The sequence below is a fragment of the Hippoglossus stenolepis genome, chromosome 24 (assembly GCF_022539355.2).
Source record: "Hippoglossus stenolepis isolate QCI-W04-F060 chromosome 24, HSTE1.2, whole genome shotgun sequence".
In the NCBI taxonomy this organism is placed as follows: domain Eukaryota; kingdom Metazoa; phylum Chordata; class Actinopteri; order Pleuronectiformes; family Pleuronectidae; genus Hippoglossus; species Hippoglossus stenolepis.
The window spans coordinates 6,328,478-6,345,517 of NC_061506.1; the positions used below are offsets into that span (position 1 = coordinate 6,328,478).

Consider the following 17,040-nt stretch of genomic DNA (forward strand, 5'->3'; position numbering starts at 1 on the left):
GACTTTGAAGAAAGCAGCACTGCATCAGAGATCCATTGTACTAACAGTTCTTTGTTGATGTCATAATTATGGTACAACATCAATTTAATTTACAACTCAGCCTACTTGCCCCTTTAGCATTTCTACAGGAAGACTGGAGACAAGGAGAGGAGGTGGACTAGTAGGTGACCAGCAGACGCTGGACCATCGTCTGATACTGGCTTGCGTGGACAAAGCCCAGTTGTCATGGATACCATCTCTCGTTACATGGTTACTAAAACATCATCTGAAATTATATGTGACTGTTGACCTTTAATTTGGAAAGGAGAGGGGCACATTTTTAGTAACGTCCACATTGCAGCAAGTCATGATGGATTTCTTCTTCCAGCGGCGTTTTGGTTATCGCCGAAAAAGACAGGAGCAGGCCGCAGTACGTCAGCCTGGTCCTGCTGTTCAGACCAGTAAAGCCAGGAGGCGCTCTAGTGTTGGTCTGCCCTCTGTAGCACTATCACAGTCCAGACGTTCCTCTATTGGGTTGCCTCCAGTTTGTGCTGACCAGCGCAGGCGCCCCAGTGTTGGCTTACTGGTGGCCAGTGGGCCGAGGCGGCGATCACTTATAGAGCTGGGATTGACACTCAGCAGTGAAACATCGGGAGAATCTGGAAAAGGAGCAGAGAGAGGAGATCTAGCAATAAAGAGAGGAAGAAGAGCATTTCAGCATAAACCTCACCATGCCCATCATGGGCTACCGCTGCGATATCGACGTCCATCTAAAGTCAAATCCATTGAACCTCATTTACTTGGGTCCTCTATGTTACTTGCGAGTGTGGTGCATATGGGAGTGAAAGAGAAGGAAGAAGAGGAAGAGGAAGACGAGGAGCTGGATATTTCCCTGTGCTGCTCCTCTGATTCAGATGGAGAAGAGCCGAGCGATGAAGAAGTAGACAACAGAGACGGACGAATTCAGATGCATCTAACTCAGGGTGTCATTATGAAAACCATTAAACCCCACCCCTTGCTTCGACCTCCTCGATGTCTCAGACGAAACTCCTCCCACCTCCTCCCAGCAGACTCTGTGTTTCACAGCAGTGAAACTGGTTATGGAGTTTACGGTCAATATAATCGACGAAGTTCTAATGAACCTTACCAGATGTCGAATAAACCAATCCAGACCTCCACGACCAGCCCCAGCCTGAGTCAGCTGGCCTCAGCAGGCCTGAGCTCTGATCCTGGGGCTGCTGAGACAAGTGCTACCTCCTCGGGGTCTACGCTGCATAAAAGCTGTTCTTCACCTCTTGGGGGCCACGAGGGAACCATATACTACGATCCTTATCTGGATACGTGGGAGAACTTCCTGTCGTATGTAACACATGCACACACACATGCATAAACACTGTGTAATGTGACACCTGCTGATTTAAAATGAGCTGTGTCCCAATTCAGGGTCTTGTCAGTCTACGAAGTGGTGGCCTCCGTAGACCCAGTAGTCTGAGAAGGCTGAGCCCAAATGAGACGGTCTGGTCTGGTCCTGGGGTTTTATGGCACCAGCTTGTCTTTCTCTCACCATTGAATTGTGAATTTTTTACGATAGGTTGGCCAGAGAATAATTCACCATAGTTTAGGAGGCTTTAAAAATGGGATAGCCTGATTGCTGTGCTGCAACTGGTCTTCAAATGCAGCCTTCAGAGGATGCAGCCCCCTGAATAAGGACACAGCTTATTGACTTGTCTTTAACTTGAGTTAGGATCAGATTCTCCTTGTATACATTGGTTCTGAGCGGTACTCCTTTCACAAATGTCAAACTGATATCTCCATTTCAATAAAAAATGTATTTCTTTGATTTGATCTTGCCAGTCAGAGAAGCATCTGGTCATTTTGCCATATTGGATATTTACATGACCTTGAGGTAGACTCTGTGTTTCTGTCAATTATCCTGAAAACTAAAACCCAGATTTCAGTGGAGTTACTTGCGGGTATTCATTGCCCATATTATGTTAGCGGTGACCCCCTGACCTTCCCCGTACTGTCGCCAACAGGCAAAAATGTCAAGTTATCTTATAATCAGAGGCAGATCTGTCACCTCCATGCTTTGGGCCTTTCTGGGCTATTTTGACCACTGACTGGGGGGGCTGCAACATTTTCCCATTTTGATTCCTCATGTGGTCTAACAGTTCAGCTTTGATCACATGTTAAAATGTTTAAACTCTCCGACTTATCAAAATAGTAGCCTTAGCTAAAATTATTACAAAGAGAAACATAAAAAATATTTTTTTTTTATGTTTCGGGAGGATGGTTTTATCATGGCTTTCTTCGACCAGGGTTATTTTTATTATTATTGACAGACCCAGTGTGTTATTATACAGCACAGGCACATAACAGCATGCCTGCTCTCCACTCTTATTTTGAGATTGCCCCTGAGCCTCGTGGTCTTGTGATATTCAACAAAGGGGCTATGAGGAGCATGAACTGCCTTTATATGTGGGTGATATATAGTTGGTCTCAGGCAACTGGCAAAGCGTCCCCTTGACAATGGTTTCTTTATTACTGTGCCTGGGTCAATAACCATAGAGAGGATGCTTGATGGAGTGAAACTGTTTTGAAACAATCAGATCTGTCATCATTTCGTTATAATCAAGTATTAGAAAGTTGAAAAAAGGCCATGCTGTTGTGTAAAAAGTCATTTCTTTCAGACTAAAGCATCAGAATAGTATAGATTAGAGAGTTAGCGCTGGATTAATTCTGAAATCTGACGTTAAAGGGTTCGACTCAAAGATGTTCTCATGTTACGTTCGACGAATGAAACATAGTCGGACACGTTCCAGTTACTGAAAATATCTCCAGCTCAAATTCAAAGACAATACTTTGTGTGGGTGCTCTTATAAAAGTTTGGCGCAAAAGTACATATGCCTATAGACCTACAAATCTACAGTGATCGATTCCAAATGTTCTTGTTTTCCTGTTTTTATACCGAAATCTGTAATCTAAAAATCAAGAAAACCAAAGATACCAAATGAAAACTGTCTTGTGTTTTTTTTTTTGTGATATGCTTTAGTGTGCTGTGCTTCTCTGCCTTGCACATGCACAACCTGCACTGCACCCTACTCAGATATCTTAGATTTACATGAAACCTAACTTCACACTCCTCTGTCTCCAGGACTTAAACTGTGTTTGTGTTTTCAGGAAAGCCATCTCCAAGTCTGGCCTGCACCATCTGGCCTGTCAACCCAGCACATCATCACTGAACAGGGCCGACCCAGAAGCAAGTATCCGCAGTACTCTAGACTGGACTGTAAGTGGGGGCATCTGTCTGTTCCTTACTTTATTCAAGACGATAAACCCCTTGGAAGGAACCTTCTCATTTTTGAGAGGTTCCTTGAAAAGCTCCGATATCACACAGACTAACACTCATTTTCTAACTGTGACTCATAAAAAAACTACATGTGAAAGTTGAGGTAGAAGAAACCAATGTGCCAGGATCTTTATGGTTGAAAACAAGAGTTGATTCTAAGTGACACAACCTTGTATCAATCATTTTCTGTCAAGGATTTGAGAGTAGTTTTATATCTACATCATCCTTCACTTATTTTAAACTTCTTTGTGACGATAAATGTTCGTGGAAAATGTTTTTCAACATGATTTTTCATTTTCTCTGCTCCCCTGAAACCTCTGTGTGTTTGTCTCTGCAGGAATCAGCTGTGTACGGAGATCACATCTGGTTTGAGACGAATGCGTCCGGTGATTACTGTTACGTGGGAGAACAGCATTGTATTGCCAGAGCACTGGTTAGTATCTCCCTCTTGTTTCTCCTGTTCCCCTCCTCCCCCTTTGTCTCTCCCCCTTTGTGCTTTAACAACACACTGTTTTGAAAGTGTGGTAAGAGTATCAAGTAGCTGCCGATGAACTGATGCAGCGAGAGGAGATTAAAGCATGAACGACTGCTTACAAACCTTTAACATACAGGAATGACGTTTAATGACAGACAGTAGTGATCCTGGTTGTGGAGGTGTCTTTAGTGCTGAAAGTTAGGACCTCAGTTTTATTCTGTTTCAGTCAAATTAAGCTTCAAGCCATCCAGGATTTTTCAGGAGATATTATTCTATATATATATAGACAGTTCACAGATGCTTCCCATCCAATCTGACGGAGATTGAGAGGATCAGTCAGGAAGAATGAGATAAACTAGGTGTTTGTAGAAAGTTATGCTATAACTGCTGCCAACAAAGATTCTACATGTAAGTGTCTCTATATCTGAATAAAAATAGATGTTAAAATGTACAAAAATGACCTCCAAAAACTGTTATATCATATCATTTCTCTCTGTGGTGCTTTCAACATTCATCTTTTACGGTACAATACTGATCCCCAGAGGTGAGAGATTGTACTACTGCGATTGCTGCTGAAGATCATAAAGCCTTGGTTCTTGTCCCTGTGATTTTTCTGTTTTCTTGTATAAAACGTGTCATGATCCCTCTCTCACTTTTTTTTATTCTCTTTCCAGCAAAAGTCTGTCAGTCGAAGGAAGTGTTCCGCCTGCAAAATCGTCGCCCACACCATCTGTATAGAACAACTGGAGAAGGTAATATCACTCTCTTGTGTTTTCACTGTAGTTAAATGAAAACCTGACTGACCCTTGTAAATGTATGGAGATAAAAAAAAAAGGTGTAAAACATCAGCGATAACAGACAACGGTGGATAAGGGGGACAAAAGGAGGATGTTTTAAAGCGTCTTTCGCGAGGGACAAAAGGTGATGGAGGCAAGAATAAAGGAGGATTAAATTCTCCGTCCTCAAGGATGAGGGCAAGATCAGAGAGGAAGAGGAAAGGAGGATTACTTTAAACCCTCAGCCGTGAAGGAAATCTAAAACTGGGTCCAGGGACGGTTGCTTTTCATCTAATAACTGTTCTTTATTTATCCCTTGTCACATTAAATGAATGTCGTTGATTTCTGAAGCAGTGGACAGCAGGTTATCTTGAACTGTCCCTCCTGTCTGACCTGCAGTTTCCCAGCTCTAAGGCCATTCTGTTGGAGGCCAGCCCGCCCCTCAGTGACCCCAGCTTTAGAGTGAGATACACAACGCCGCTTTCTCTCCTCTCTCCTCCTCTGTGAGCCTTAATCTGAATCTGAGAGAAATCCACAGAGCAGGGGGGGGTGTCTGGACATCACTTCAATCCATTCATGAGGAAATCACTGCACAAAATGATGATAGTGTTTCCCCCGGGCCAGAATATATTTGGTGCAAAAGAATATTATATATATTCACATTATATATATTTTATAGGTGGTTGATAAAAACTCTTCAACACAGATATAATGATTATTCTTTAAAGGCTCTAATGGTTCGTGGATAATCCACTTTTGAAATGAGTGAATTGAATTGGAATCTGATCCAGGTCGGACACACCCTCTGAACAACTTTTGTTCCTGATTTTTGTTTGTTTTGTTTAATAAGGCTTTATCAAATCTTTTAATAATCTTGAATAATCCTTTGTTTCTCCATCTGATTTTCTTGTTGATCAAAGTGGTACAGTTATTCACTCTGTTGGTTTAATGCAGCACTCACACAAACGTGTTGGTTCAAAGACGGCCGTGTCTTTGGGGCGTGCCCGATGCTTGGTGCTGGTGCGATCATCATAACAACGACCGACCCAGGTTTCCCACTCAGAACACACAACATAGCCGGGCTTCATATGAGCGTGCAGTGCTTAGCTCCCTGTGCAATGCTAAAGGGAAGCAGACAGGACATAAACTACGCTGCTGCTTGAAAACCTGAGCTTTTCCCGACTTCTGCTGCTTGCTAACACTGCCTCCAAAGCTGCCATGCGTGCGCTCCGTAAGAGTGAGGAGATCCCTGGGAGGTTTAGGATATTTTGCTCTGACTACGGTATCCAACATACTGACAGACCTGCTTCGCTGTTAAGAGGTAATCCGTGTCACACACCTTTTTAACAGCAGACATACATTGAGACCCAGAGCAGGTGTATCATAGCAGAGGTTCAGGATTTAACTGGAGTGGAGCCATATTTAATTGCACATCCTCTGACTCCTGGTCCATGACCCTTGACCTCTTGTCTTCCCTTTTCCCATAAATGATGTTTCACACTCACCACCACACCGTCTCTGTGACCAGTTTAGGGATAAAGCCGTCACTGTAATGCCATTGCTTTCGGGAATAACTTATAGACTAACTAACCTTTTTAGATTAGGTATCATAGTTACAACTACTGATGTAATGATTATAGCAGACAAATGCATTCGTCACTTGACTTTATGGGCTCACAAGTAATGTGAGCGTTTCTTGAATGACTACTTACTTTTTATGTAGTAATTGTTAAAGAGACTTGGTTATTTTTTAAAGAAATAATCAGCAACTCTTAAGCTACTTGCCCATCACCATGAATTCCTTGTGCTGATGTCTGCCTACTTCTGCTCAAACTACTTATCATTAAGAATAAGTTTGTCAGTGAGAGATTAAAGTCTTGAGTGGTTGGAAAACCTAATGAAACCCCTGTATAGGGATCATCATTTTTAATTGTTCACATCCATCAGCAGTAAGCAGAATGACCATAAAGCGTGTTTGTTATCAAATGAAAAGAGTCAGAATCACATTAGAGAGGCAGCAGCCTGTGTAGACCCATCCTGTCACCATGGTTACTGCCTCTTTGCAATTAGTGTACAACACAGAAATAAAACCCTTCCCTCTGTGCAGCATTGATTAGTTTTTCATGGGAAACATTACAGGTTCAGACTCCTTGTTTGTAATTACTTAGTGGAAACATTATTGAATATATATCGAGTATTTTCAAGTCGGACACATTTCAGATCATTTCTGTGAATTCGCAGTGAGTGTGTTGATGCAGGGCCTGAGGATACCTTTAGGAAAGTGTTGTCTTATTGAGTCTTCGGTCCAGTGAGCTGTTTCCCTTGTCATCACATTAATCGTGTGAACGATCAATGGGCGGCTGTGGATAAGGAGGTAAAGAGGGTTGTCGGAGGTTCGATCCCAAACTCCTCCAGAACCCCAAATTTCCCCTGATGGCTGTGTGTGTGTGTGTGTGATCAGATGAATGCAACTTACTTTAAAGTATTTTGAGTGGCCGATAAACCTGGAAAAAGGCTGTTTACATACAGTCTAACATCGTTGGCTTTGAGAAACACCTCCTCTGGTTCTAATTTTCCGTGCACTCTTCATTACTGGGAATCATGGAGCCCACCTCCACCTCCACTGCCACAGAGCCACACGTCTTTTTCTCTTTGGCCTCTTCCTCCTCAAACACGTCATACCTGACAATGATCACTTGAAATCATTGCAATCATCTACTGGTGCGTCCGTGGGGAAGCAGCTGTCTGTTTTTTTCCATCATAACCTCCTCCGGTTTCTACTGTGGTCCGTGCAGCAGCTTCACAAACCCAGTTGTCATCCATGTTCTTACACCTGCCTGTCTCTCTCCGCTCTCCTCCAGATCAATTTCAGGTGTAAACCATCTTTCAGAGAATCGGGCTCTAGGAACATTCGAGAGGTGAGTTCTTTGCTTTCCTGTTGTTTGGCGTCATAACAGTGCTGCTGCTGGAACTCATTCCCCTCTGTACTATGTTTTTGTTGTTGTCTGATCCTAAATTAGCTCTTCTGCTTGTCATTTCTGTGTTCAGCCCATTGTGGTGCGTCATCACTGGGTGCATCGGAGACGGCAAGAAGGCAAATGCAAACAATGTGGGAAGGTAAGTGGTCTTTCTGGGAGGATTTGTGTATTGAGCATCCATTACCTTCGGATTTGTTCAACTGTTGCTTATCTTACATTAGTAAAAACAGTTTAAACCTTTTTTTTTTTCTATGTCGAATAATGGAATCCTGGTGTGGGCCCCATTTTTAAATATGTGGGTGTATAAGTAAATGGTACTTAAAAAAGCAGAGCAGCAGAACTTCTCTTCTTGTTTGTCTTCGCAGGGCTTCCAGCAAAAGTTTGCTTTTCACAGCAAAGAGATAGTCGCCATCAGCTGCTCCTGGTGCAAACAGGCTGTGAGTTATTCACTGGGACAAAAACCCTGCCACTTAACTTGAACTCAACTACCATAAAACCATCTTTTTCATAACCCAAATGATGGTCTTTCCATTCATAAATACATATTTTTTCTATTTTGTGTTTCCCTCCAGTACCACAACAAGGTTTCCTGCTTCATGCTGCAGCAAATTGAGGAGGCTTGTCCAATCGGAGCTCACGCTGCCCTCATAGTTCCGCCCACATGGGTCATCCGGGTCCGACGCAATCAGGTAACCCCGCCGTCAGTCACCGTGTTATCTGCTAGTGACCTTAATGTGTGGAGAACAAAAGTACGGGTATATGTTTAAGCCAGTGTCTCTGACTCCAATGTCTCTAACAGTCGTCTATGAAGTCGAGCAAGAAGAAGAAGAGAACGTCGTTCAAGAGAAAATGCAGCAAGAAAGGGGCAGAGGTCAGTGTTGCACTGTGTGATGATACGACTGTGTCTCTGTCTGTGCCACCACACAACGGATCCTCACACCGCTACACATCACTTCAGCTGTATCAGGTTTTCTCATTCACAGATCAGGTTTCCCCAATGCGGAGCAATAGTATTTTAATCACATACTGCAAACTGTAATCTTTAAATGAACCCCCAGTTTCATTACTTTTATAGTAAGAACCCCTCATAAGCATCATGCTATATACTCCTATTAACTGTGTATGCATTTATAGATGTTTCTTTGGGACACGACTTGTTGTGAAACTGTATATGTCACTCGTAATATGCATAGAACTGCAGATGAGGGTGAAGAGCTGTTTGTTATCTTTCCTGGGTTCCATGTTTGGCTCGGACACCAGTTGCAGGTTCGACGTCCTGCCGCAGAGTCTCTGAGCGGATCATGTTTTTGTTCTGACAGGAAGGACGCATGTGGAGGCCGTTTATCATCCGACCCATCCCCTCACCGCTGATGAAGCCTCTGCTGGTGTTTGTCAACCCCAAGAGTGGAGGGAACCAGGTATTCATGTTGGTCAGCTGCTGGGTCTTCCTGTGTTTGTGCTCGTCACTCGTCCATTCACACAGTTGTTCAGTCTGGAAGCAAATTGGACGACTTGTTAGCTGTGACGTCCTGGTGACACCAGAACAGACTGCAAATCTGTAATCAGCCAGTTACGTCATCAGGCACTAAACCAATAAATCAGAGAGGTTTAGACTCAAAATCATGTGACTCATGTTAAAAGCTGCACATACACTTTTACATGCACCTCATAATCATAATAATAACTTTGTTTATACCGCACCTTCAAAAACAGTGTTCACAATGTGACATTTACACTGATAAAAATGTATAAATAAGCAATAACAAGACAGCATCACGTTAAAAGCAGTAATTACAACTACAAAGAAAAAGAAGATGACATTGCATCAAAAGCTTATGAACACAAAGAAAAAGAATAAAAGCAGTAAAACATTAAAAGATTTAATAAAAAGATGACCTCACAGAAAGGCAAGTCTCTAAAAATGTGTTTTAAGTGATTTAAAAGAAAATCTGCAAGCCTCATCTCCTCAGGCAGGTCGTGTCAAAGCCGAAGGGTCCTGATGCCAGACCGAGGCGAAGAGTCAAATCTTAAAATCAATTCTAAACCAGACAGGGAGTGAATTATGGAGCGAAGCCGGGATTGGGCTGATAAGTCGTCTATGAAGCCGATGCTGCATTCTGAACGAGCTGGAGGCAACTTTTGATTTATATCTAAGTCGAGTCAGAAGAATATGAAGAATATGAACGAGTGTGAGAGCATGTGTATGTGTTTATGACATGAAAGACAAGAGGTCAAAACTGTAGCAACACAAGCTGTATGAAGAACAACCTTATTGTCAGGATGACAGACGGATCTGAGGATCCAGCTGATGTAGAAATCCCAACATTTAGGCCTTAGACATTAATCTACTCCCTCAATTGAAACTGGACTGAAGAGTTACACAACAACGTGTCAGTTAGTTAGTTAGTTAGTTAGTTGGTTAGTTGGTTGGTTAGTTAGTTAGGTGTCATGTCTGATGTCATGTGTGTTTCTCTGTCTCACAGGGAACTAAGATCATGCAGTCCTTCATGTGGTATCTCAACCCAAGACAGGTGTTTGACCTGAACCAAGGAGGACCAAAGGAAGGGTAGGTCTCACACACTCACACACTCTCTCACACACTCTCTCACACACACACACACACACACACACACACACACACACACACACACACACACACACACACACACACACACACACACACACACACACACACAAGACATAATTGTCTTGTTCTCTCCCACCAAACCAACTTAATCAAATAAAAATAAATGGCCTAGTGCAGAGCTCCTTGTAACTGTTTGTGATCGGCGGTTCGATTCCCAGTCTTCCCCCATTCCCCATGCTGAAGTGTCCTTGGGCAAGATACTGAACCCCAAATTGCCTCATAGAAAATGTGCTGCCCACAGATGCACTGAGTGAACGTGTGTGTAAATGTGTGGATGGCAAAAAGCTGAACTGTAAAGTGCTTTAAGGGGTGATCAAGACCATTTACAGACCATTTACTTATCTTGTAGCCTGGAGCTGTATCGTAAAGTCAACAACCTGAGGATCATGGCCTGTGGAGGAGATGGCACTGTGAGTAATGAATCAATATCATGTTGTCTGATTATATGAGCTAATAGTAACATGTACTGTGAATTCAAAAAGCACAATATCTGTGTGTGTGTGTGTTTCAACACAGGTGGGCTGGATCCTGTCTTGTCTGGACGAGCTGGCATTAAACCCTCAGCCTCCTGTCGCCGTGCTGCCCCTCGGGACAGGAAATGACCTCGCTAGGACCCTCAACTGGGGAGGGGTGTGTACAAGACTGACAAACACAACCCTCACACAACTAAACTCTATGAGGAATTACAGAGTCCAGTCACAATTCCATGCGACACCTCACTTTCACCTGTTTCATATGTTTATAAATAACCGTGCGTGTCTTTTCCAGGGCTACACAGACGAACCTCTGTCTAAGATCCTGTCCCACGTCGAGGACGGCACCGTTGTCCAGCTCGACAGGTGGAATCTGCAGGTGGAACCGAACCTCATTGCAGCGGCTGAACTGGACGAACAACAAACTGATAAGGTCGGTGCACGTACAGCACAGAGTCTGAAACTCTGAGAAACTCCTCAGACTGTATCTGTATCTTTATCTGTATCTTTATCTTTTCCATACACACTCCCCACATGTTTCTCAGGATTTTGTCTCAAACTGAATTGTGTGTGTATAAAGCCAGTGTCCAGTCTTTCCTATAAAAGTTGCTCACTGAGTAATATGCCAATAAATATCTTCATTTTTTGGCCCATAAAGCATTTGCACTGTTGTCCTCCTGCAGTCGAGCTGGTCGAGGCCGCCTCTGGCTTCCTGTTGGCTCTGCTCACACATTCATGTGAAAAATGTATTTTTACAGCTGCCCCCTGTGGGAGAGAAAACAAACTTTTGTTATGAACCTGGAAGTGTCAACGTGTCAGTGCCACTAGCAAACCACAATATTTTGTTGACAAGCACTAAAGACTATGACAAGATGCGATTTTTAACCCGTGTGTGTGTGTGTGTGTGTGTGTGTGTGTGTGTGTGTGTGTGTGTGTGTGTGTGTGTGTGTGTGTGTGTGTGTGTGTGTGTGTGTGTGTGTGTGTGTGTGTGTGTGTGTGTGTGTGTGTGTGTCCTCTCTCAGCTTCCTCTAGATGTTTTCAACAATTACTTCAGTCTGGGATTCGATGCCCATGTGACTCTAGAGTTCCATGAATCCAGAGGTACACTGTGCTCTAACACTGTCCACATTATTACTGATGTGTGAATTGATTGTAAAGTGTATACATGAAGTGATTTACTCTTGTCTGTCATTGTTTCAGAGGCCAACCCAGAGAAGTTTAACAGTCGATTTAGGAATAAGATGTTCTATGCTGGGGTGAGTTCATGTGAAATATCCATGTTGTTTATATGGTATCCTCTATATTTCCGCTAGTATTCAGTTTTAAAGGAACATGTGGTTAAAGTTGGGAGACATTATTATTATTATTATTCAGACTTAATTACATCTTTGTTGCTCAGTTTGTGTGTGTGTGTGGTACAGTCAGGCTGCTGCATGTGCTGAAAGATACACAACTACATGATAACTCTGCAGCGGTGACAGTTGCCGTTTGGGAGCACATTGTGTCTGTGACTTTGCCGGAGGCGCTGGAAGATAACTGCATCCAACTGTGGCTTTATTTAATGATGCGGTCCTCTGAGTGCGCCCTGCTCGACTGCCTGTCTGTCTGCCTGCTCACCTGTCTGCCTGTCTGTCTCTCCCACAGACAGCGTTCTCAGATTTCCTGATGGGAAGCTCCAAAGACCTGTCGAAGCATATCAAAGTGGTGGTGAGTAGCTGTCAATCAAGCACGTAGCTGTCGAATCTGCTCTGTGTCTGTCTCTGTCTGTCTCTCTGATTGTCTCTCTCTGTGTCCAGTGTGATGGGACTGATATAACATCGAAGGTTCAGGACTTGAAGCTGCAGTGTCTGGTCTTCCTCAACATCCCCAGGTCAGCCAGTGCCGTTAAAAGTCACACTGTCACAGTCACTGATACTTCACACACTAACTTTATACTTCTCATCAATGTTATAAATACTCTCAGTTATACGCAACATCTATTGCACTTGTGTGCGTCCTTGCTTTTTGTTTACCATCAGACTAATCGGTTCACTGGAATCCACAGGGCTCTGTATAAATATTTTCTCTCCCGTCACTCGGAGCAGCTGCAACAGAAAGCAGCTGTTTTCCATCAAGTTGTAAAGGGGGATACTATTCATTTAAATTATGAAATTGTGGTTCATGTTGTTTATTTTTAGCACAGGAAGGAGGGAGAGCAGTCAGCCCGAAAGCATTCAGTGTGTTTTACTTCAGCTGTAGCTTCCTCTCTGCTGCTGCTGCTGCTGTGTTTTAATGAGTTGATTCCCTTGTTTCGCTTGTGTTTTGTTGCGAAGAGCCTGATGTTACACAAGCTGTAATGACACTGAGGAAAGAAGCCACCATTCGTGTGTGTGTGTGTGAAATCTATTTTGTTGTCGTTGGTAAATGACTGTGTGGTGTCGGAGCAGTGATCGGCCGGAGGAGCCTCGTCATACGTCCGTGTTCTGATGGGCAGAGTTCTCCTGAAATCTCTCAAATCAGACGACGACGATGATGAGGGTGACTGTCGCTCCTCTGATGAAGTTAACCTGAATGTGTGTGTCTGTCTGTGTGTGAACTTCAGGTACTGTGCGGGCACAACACCGTGGGGAAATCCCGGTGATCATCATGACTTTGAACCTCAACGCCACGACGACGGATACATCGAGGTCATCGGATTCACTATGACTTCACTGGTACGGAGCTCTCGCCGTGACATGGTAGCCGTGGGAACTAGGGCCCATAATCTGTAGTGGGACAACTGGTGTATAAATATACTGTTTAATGTAATGCAACTTTGTGATGACATGTAACATTTTCTCCTAATATTACGTCTTTATTCTCAAAAATCTCCCTTACAGCGGCTGAAGTTGTAATATTTTCTTTAACAACTTGGAAAACATGTAAAAAAAAAGAGGAAAATCATATTTTTTGTGCAGTGGGAGGAATAATTTTCTCTCCAGATGGCCAGAAAAGTTTCTGAGAAGTTTTGGAAAAAAACAGCAGCGAGTTGAGTTTTTTAAATAACACAGGATTTATCTTTTAGAAAAACAGATGCTGTGCTCTTTAATGTCACAATAACAAAGTCGGACAGATGGAGCCAGAGATTTAAAGCTTCACAAGTTCATAAATTAGTGTAGTATATGATAAATACTCATTCATTTGAAGGATCCGTGTGTGTGTGCGTGTGTGTGTGTAGGCTACTCTCCAAGTTGGCGGCCATGGCGAGAGGTTGAACCAGTGTAGAGAAGTTACCCTCACCACCATTAAGCCTCTCCCAGTACAGGTACACATTGAGCATACACGTCTATGATGATGACTGTTTATTATGATTATTATGCTATTGATTGATGGGTTGATATTGGTTATGTTCAGGTGGACGGAGAACCGTGCAGACTGGCTCCCTCTGTCATCCACATCAGCCTCAGGAACCAGGCCAACATGGTCCTGAAAACCAAACGACGGACCTCACTGCCACACCTCAACGAGTAAGAAACACACACACACTAGCTTTATGTTGTTATGGCGTGTACATGTATGTGTTGTTAAAAGCGTTGTGTTGCCGTTTGCGTGTCAGTCAGCAGCAGGTCCCCGAGAGGCTGAGGATCAGAGTCAGCAGGATCGGTATGACCGACTATGAGGCTCTGCACTACGACAAGGACAAACTACGGCAAGCATGTAAGGACACACACACACACACTCGTCCATGTACATAGTGCGGCCAATGATGTTACTGCTACACACAAGACAACATGAAAAATGACACATGCTGTTACTGTTCAGTTAATAACACAACTGTAAACACTACATATTTTAGGTTATAGCATGTTCACAGGAAGTTAATTTAATCTACTCAGTTGTGACGTGCAGGGTTTCAGCTCTGGTCATATTTTATTACCGCAGCTGCCACAGGATTTGGGCAAAAGCTAATTAAAGCCAAGTTGCCTTTTACCGTGCAGGAGTACCTTGCAGGCCTGCGCAAAATTTTACACTCATCAGAAGTTATTAGGACCTGAACAGTACTTTAAATCTCAACGAGAAACATTTATTGAGTCGGCTTTAACAGACAATAATGCCTGTTGAAGTAAATATTCTGATCAGCCGTGATGTCGCCTTCCAGCGTATTGTCGAGCTGACGATCTGACCCGCCGCCGATCAAAAGATCAAGAGGCTGAGTGGTGCTGATCATTCCCAGTCGTCCGATTTTAGATACGTGAAAAGACGAATGCGTCACCGCGCGCTTCACACTCGGCTGCTTGTTGCTCGTCAGCTTGTGGAAAAGCTTTGTGACGCGGAGCCGCCTGAGTGACGGCGGCGTCTTCAGCTTCAAGTGGGGAATGATTGGAGGGTGGAGCAGTGATGTGAAGGTCAAGGAGATCATTGTCAGCTGTCCCTCCATCCTCTTCACTCGCGCACATGCACACAAACACACACACGTACACAGTCATACACACACATGCACATGTTTGAGGAATATAGCAGAAGAAAGCTCCCTGTCTCTCTCATTAAGAACAGTTACACTCAGCTGGTCTTGCAGCAGCAGCACACACGCGCACACACACACACACACACACACACACACACACACACACACACACACACACACACACACAGCATGTATACACACAGTCAGGATGAGTACATAGTGTTGACACAAGGTGGCACTATTTCCTTTTACAATCCTGGACACAGCATGTTTTATAATACTGGTAAAGTAGACATTATTCTTCTTGTTTCTCTATTTCACATCATCTATCCTGGGACTTAAGCCCACGTTATCTGTGTCGGAAATAAATATATATGGATACATATCTCTCCCTAATTTACATCAATAATTCATAATCACATGTTTTTATTTCCAAAATGTTTTTTTTTTCTTCCTATCAGTTCGAAACGATTCTTATCTTTTTTTTGAGGCTCATCCTTTGTTCTAACTCTTTGAAGTCTGAGTCTGCTCCCCCATTATGCAAATCAATCACTGCTTCTCAACTGGTGGATGTGCAGCATTCGGGGAGATGGTAAAAATACGTCTCTCAGCCCGAGGCACCGCTGTTCTGTCGTCTCTCAAAGCCGATTCTCTCACCGTGCTCTCCGTCCCCGAACATGAAGCGATTATACAAACTCTTTATTAGCAGAGATTCGGATTAAACCTGTCACGAGCACAGTTTTCTTATCATGTAAGAGGTTTAGTTTACGAGTTAACAACCGACCAGGACAAACACAGCTTCCTGATCTTCAGTCACTTAAAGATTTGAAATGATAAATGAGGCAGATGTCAGATGTCTAAAGAGAAGGCAAGTGATAAAATTGACATATTAATTCTAAATGCTGCAGCAGGTTATAATTTGACTGTCAAAGTAATAAAGTAATATATATATTTGTGTGTATATATATATATATATATATATATATATCCTTATATAACCCATTCATGCCAATTAACATGAAAATGAAAAACCTAATATACGTACAGTGGAACATTTATAAAACTTGTCGGGAAAAAGAGAGGAGTCACACACACACACACACACTCTCTCACACACACACACGCACACACACACACACACACAGAGATACAGAACTATTACATATTTATAAATTGACTCTATATAAACCTTTTTCTTTTGTTTCCCCCCTTTCCTCACCCGAGTTGAGTGTTAATGACAGAGGATGCACCACCTTCTACAGATAGTTAAGCCCTATGAGACAAACTGTACTTTGTGAATATGGGCTTTACAAATCTAAATGTATTTTATTAAACACAAGGGACAAAATGAAACTGGCTTTCTACAAGTTGAATGAATCCTCCAAGTTAACGTATCGTTGAGTTTCCACAGTCAAAGGGAAAACACCCTGATCTGTATCATATTCAGTTTTTATCATCCTAAAAATGTGCAGGTTTGGTTTAGTCCATATATCATCGGCTTACTGTCTGAATAAATCCTGCGTCATGGAGATTATAATGTTGAGTTTGCATTTGATTTGACTATGTGATCACGAGTGTGTGTTGCATTCGGTTCCATGACATAAATGAGGACAGACTGTCCATTACAACCTGAATGAAGGAGGATTAATTACAGGTTGTACTCGACTGACTTACATGTGTTCCTGGTAAACTGTACGTACAGTGTTTTATTGCACATTCTGGGAATATCTGAACTTATTATTCATATTTTTCCTTGTTTAAATGAGGAAACGCTGTTCTGCCATCTCTGAGGAACAGTTTGAGATACGTGAATTAACAAAAAACACAAGTGACACTAAAAGCTCTCAAATCGGACTGGTTTTCTGTTCACTCCCAGTGGAGCCTTTGTTTTCCTCACAAAGGTGTTTAGTATCAATGAGAGGCGTGTGTGTGTGTATGCG

General features: G+C 42.9%; 1 protein-coding gene across 9 annotated transcripts in view; it reads left to right on the top strand.

Annotated features, from left to right (window-relative positions):
* LOC118103520 (diacylglycerol kinase zeta) overlaps positions 1–17,040 on the top strand; it is a 78,000-nt gene that overhangs the window by 26,260 nt on the left and 34,700 nt on the right. For 6 of the 9 annotated variants that reach the window (XR_004694893.2, XM_035150558.2, XM_035150559.2 and 3 more), the window contains exons 2-24: positions 118–1,338; positions 3,160–3,268; positions 3,666–3,761; positions 4,478–4,555; positions 4,979–5,041; positions 7,441–7,497; positions 7,628–7,696; positions 7,923–7,994; positions 8,130–8,246; positions 8,357–8,428; positions 8,877–8,975; positions 10,041–10,123; positions 10,554–10,614; positions 10,721–10,834; positions 10,973–11,110; positions 11,700–11,778; positions 11,878–11,933; positions 12,322–12,384; positions 12,474–12,547; positions 13,259–13,370; positions 13,874–13,960; positions 14,050–14,162; positions 14,252–14,352. Coding sequence is in view for 8 of the 9 variants with exons in the window: in XM_035150558.2 (XP_035006449.2) it covers positions 347–1,338; positions 3,160–3,268; positions 3,666–3,761; positions 4,478–4,555; positions 4,979–5,041; positions 7,441–7,497; positions 7,628–7,696; positions 7,923–7,994; positions 8,130–8,246; positions 8,357–8,428; positions 8,877–8,975; positions 10,041–10,123; positions 10,554–10,614; positions 10,721–10,834; positions 10,973–11,110; positions 11,700–11,778; positions 11,878–11,933; positions 12,322–12,384; positions 12,474–12,547; positions 13,259–13,370; positions 13,874–13,960; positions 14,050–14,162; positions 14,252–14,352 (2,905 nt within the window). In the remaining variant the exon portion in view is untranslated. The remainder of the gene's footprint in view (positions 1–117; positions 1,339–3,159; positions 3,269–3,665; positions 3,762–4,477; positions 4,556–4,978; positions 5,042–7,440; positions 7,498–7,627; positions 7,697–7,922; positions 7,995–8,129; positions 8,247–8,356; positions 8,429–8,876; positions 8,976–10,040; positions 10,124–10,553; positions 10,615–10,720; positions 10,835–10,972; positions 11,111–11,699; positions 11,779–11,877; positions 11,934–12,321; positions 12,385–12,473; positions 12,548–13,258; positions 13,371–13,873; positions 13,961–14,049; positions 14,163–14,251; positions 14,353–17,040) is intronic. The other 3 variants (XM_035150565.2, XM_035150564.2, XM_035150561.2) reach the window with 2 other exon arrangements.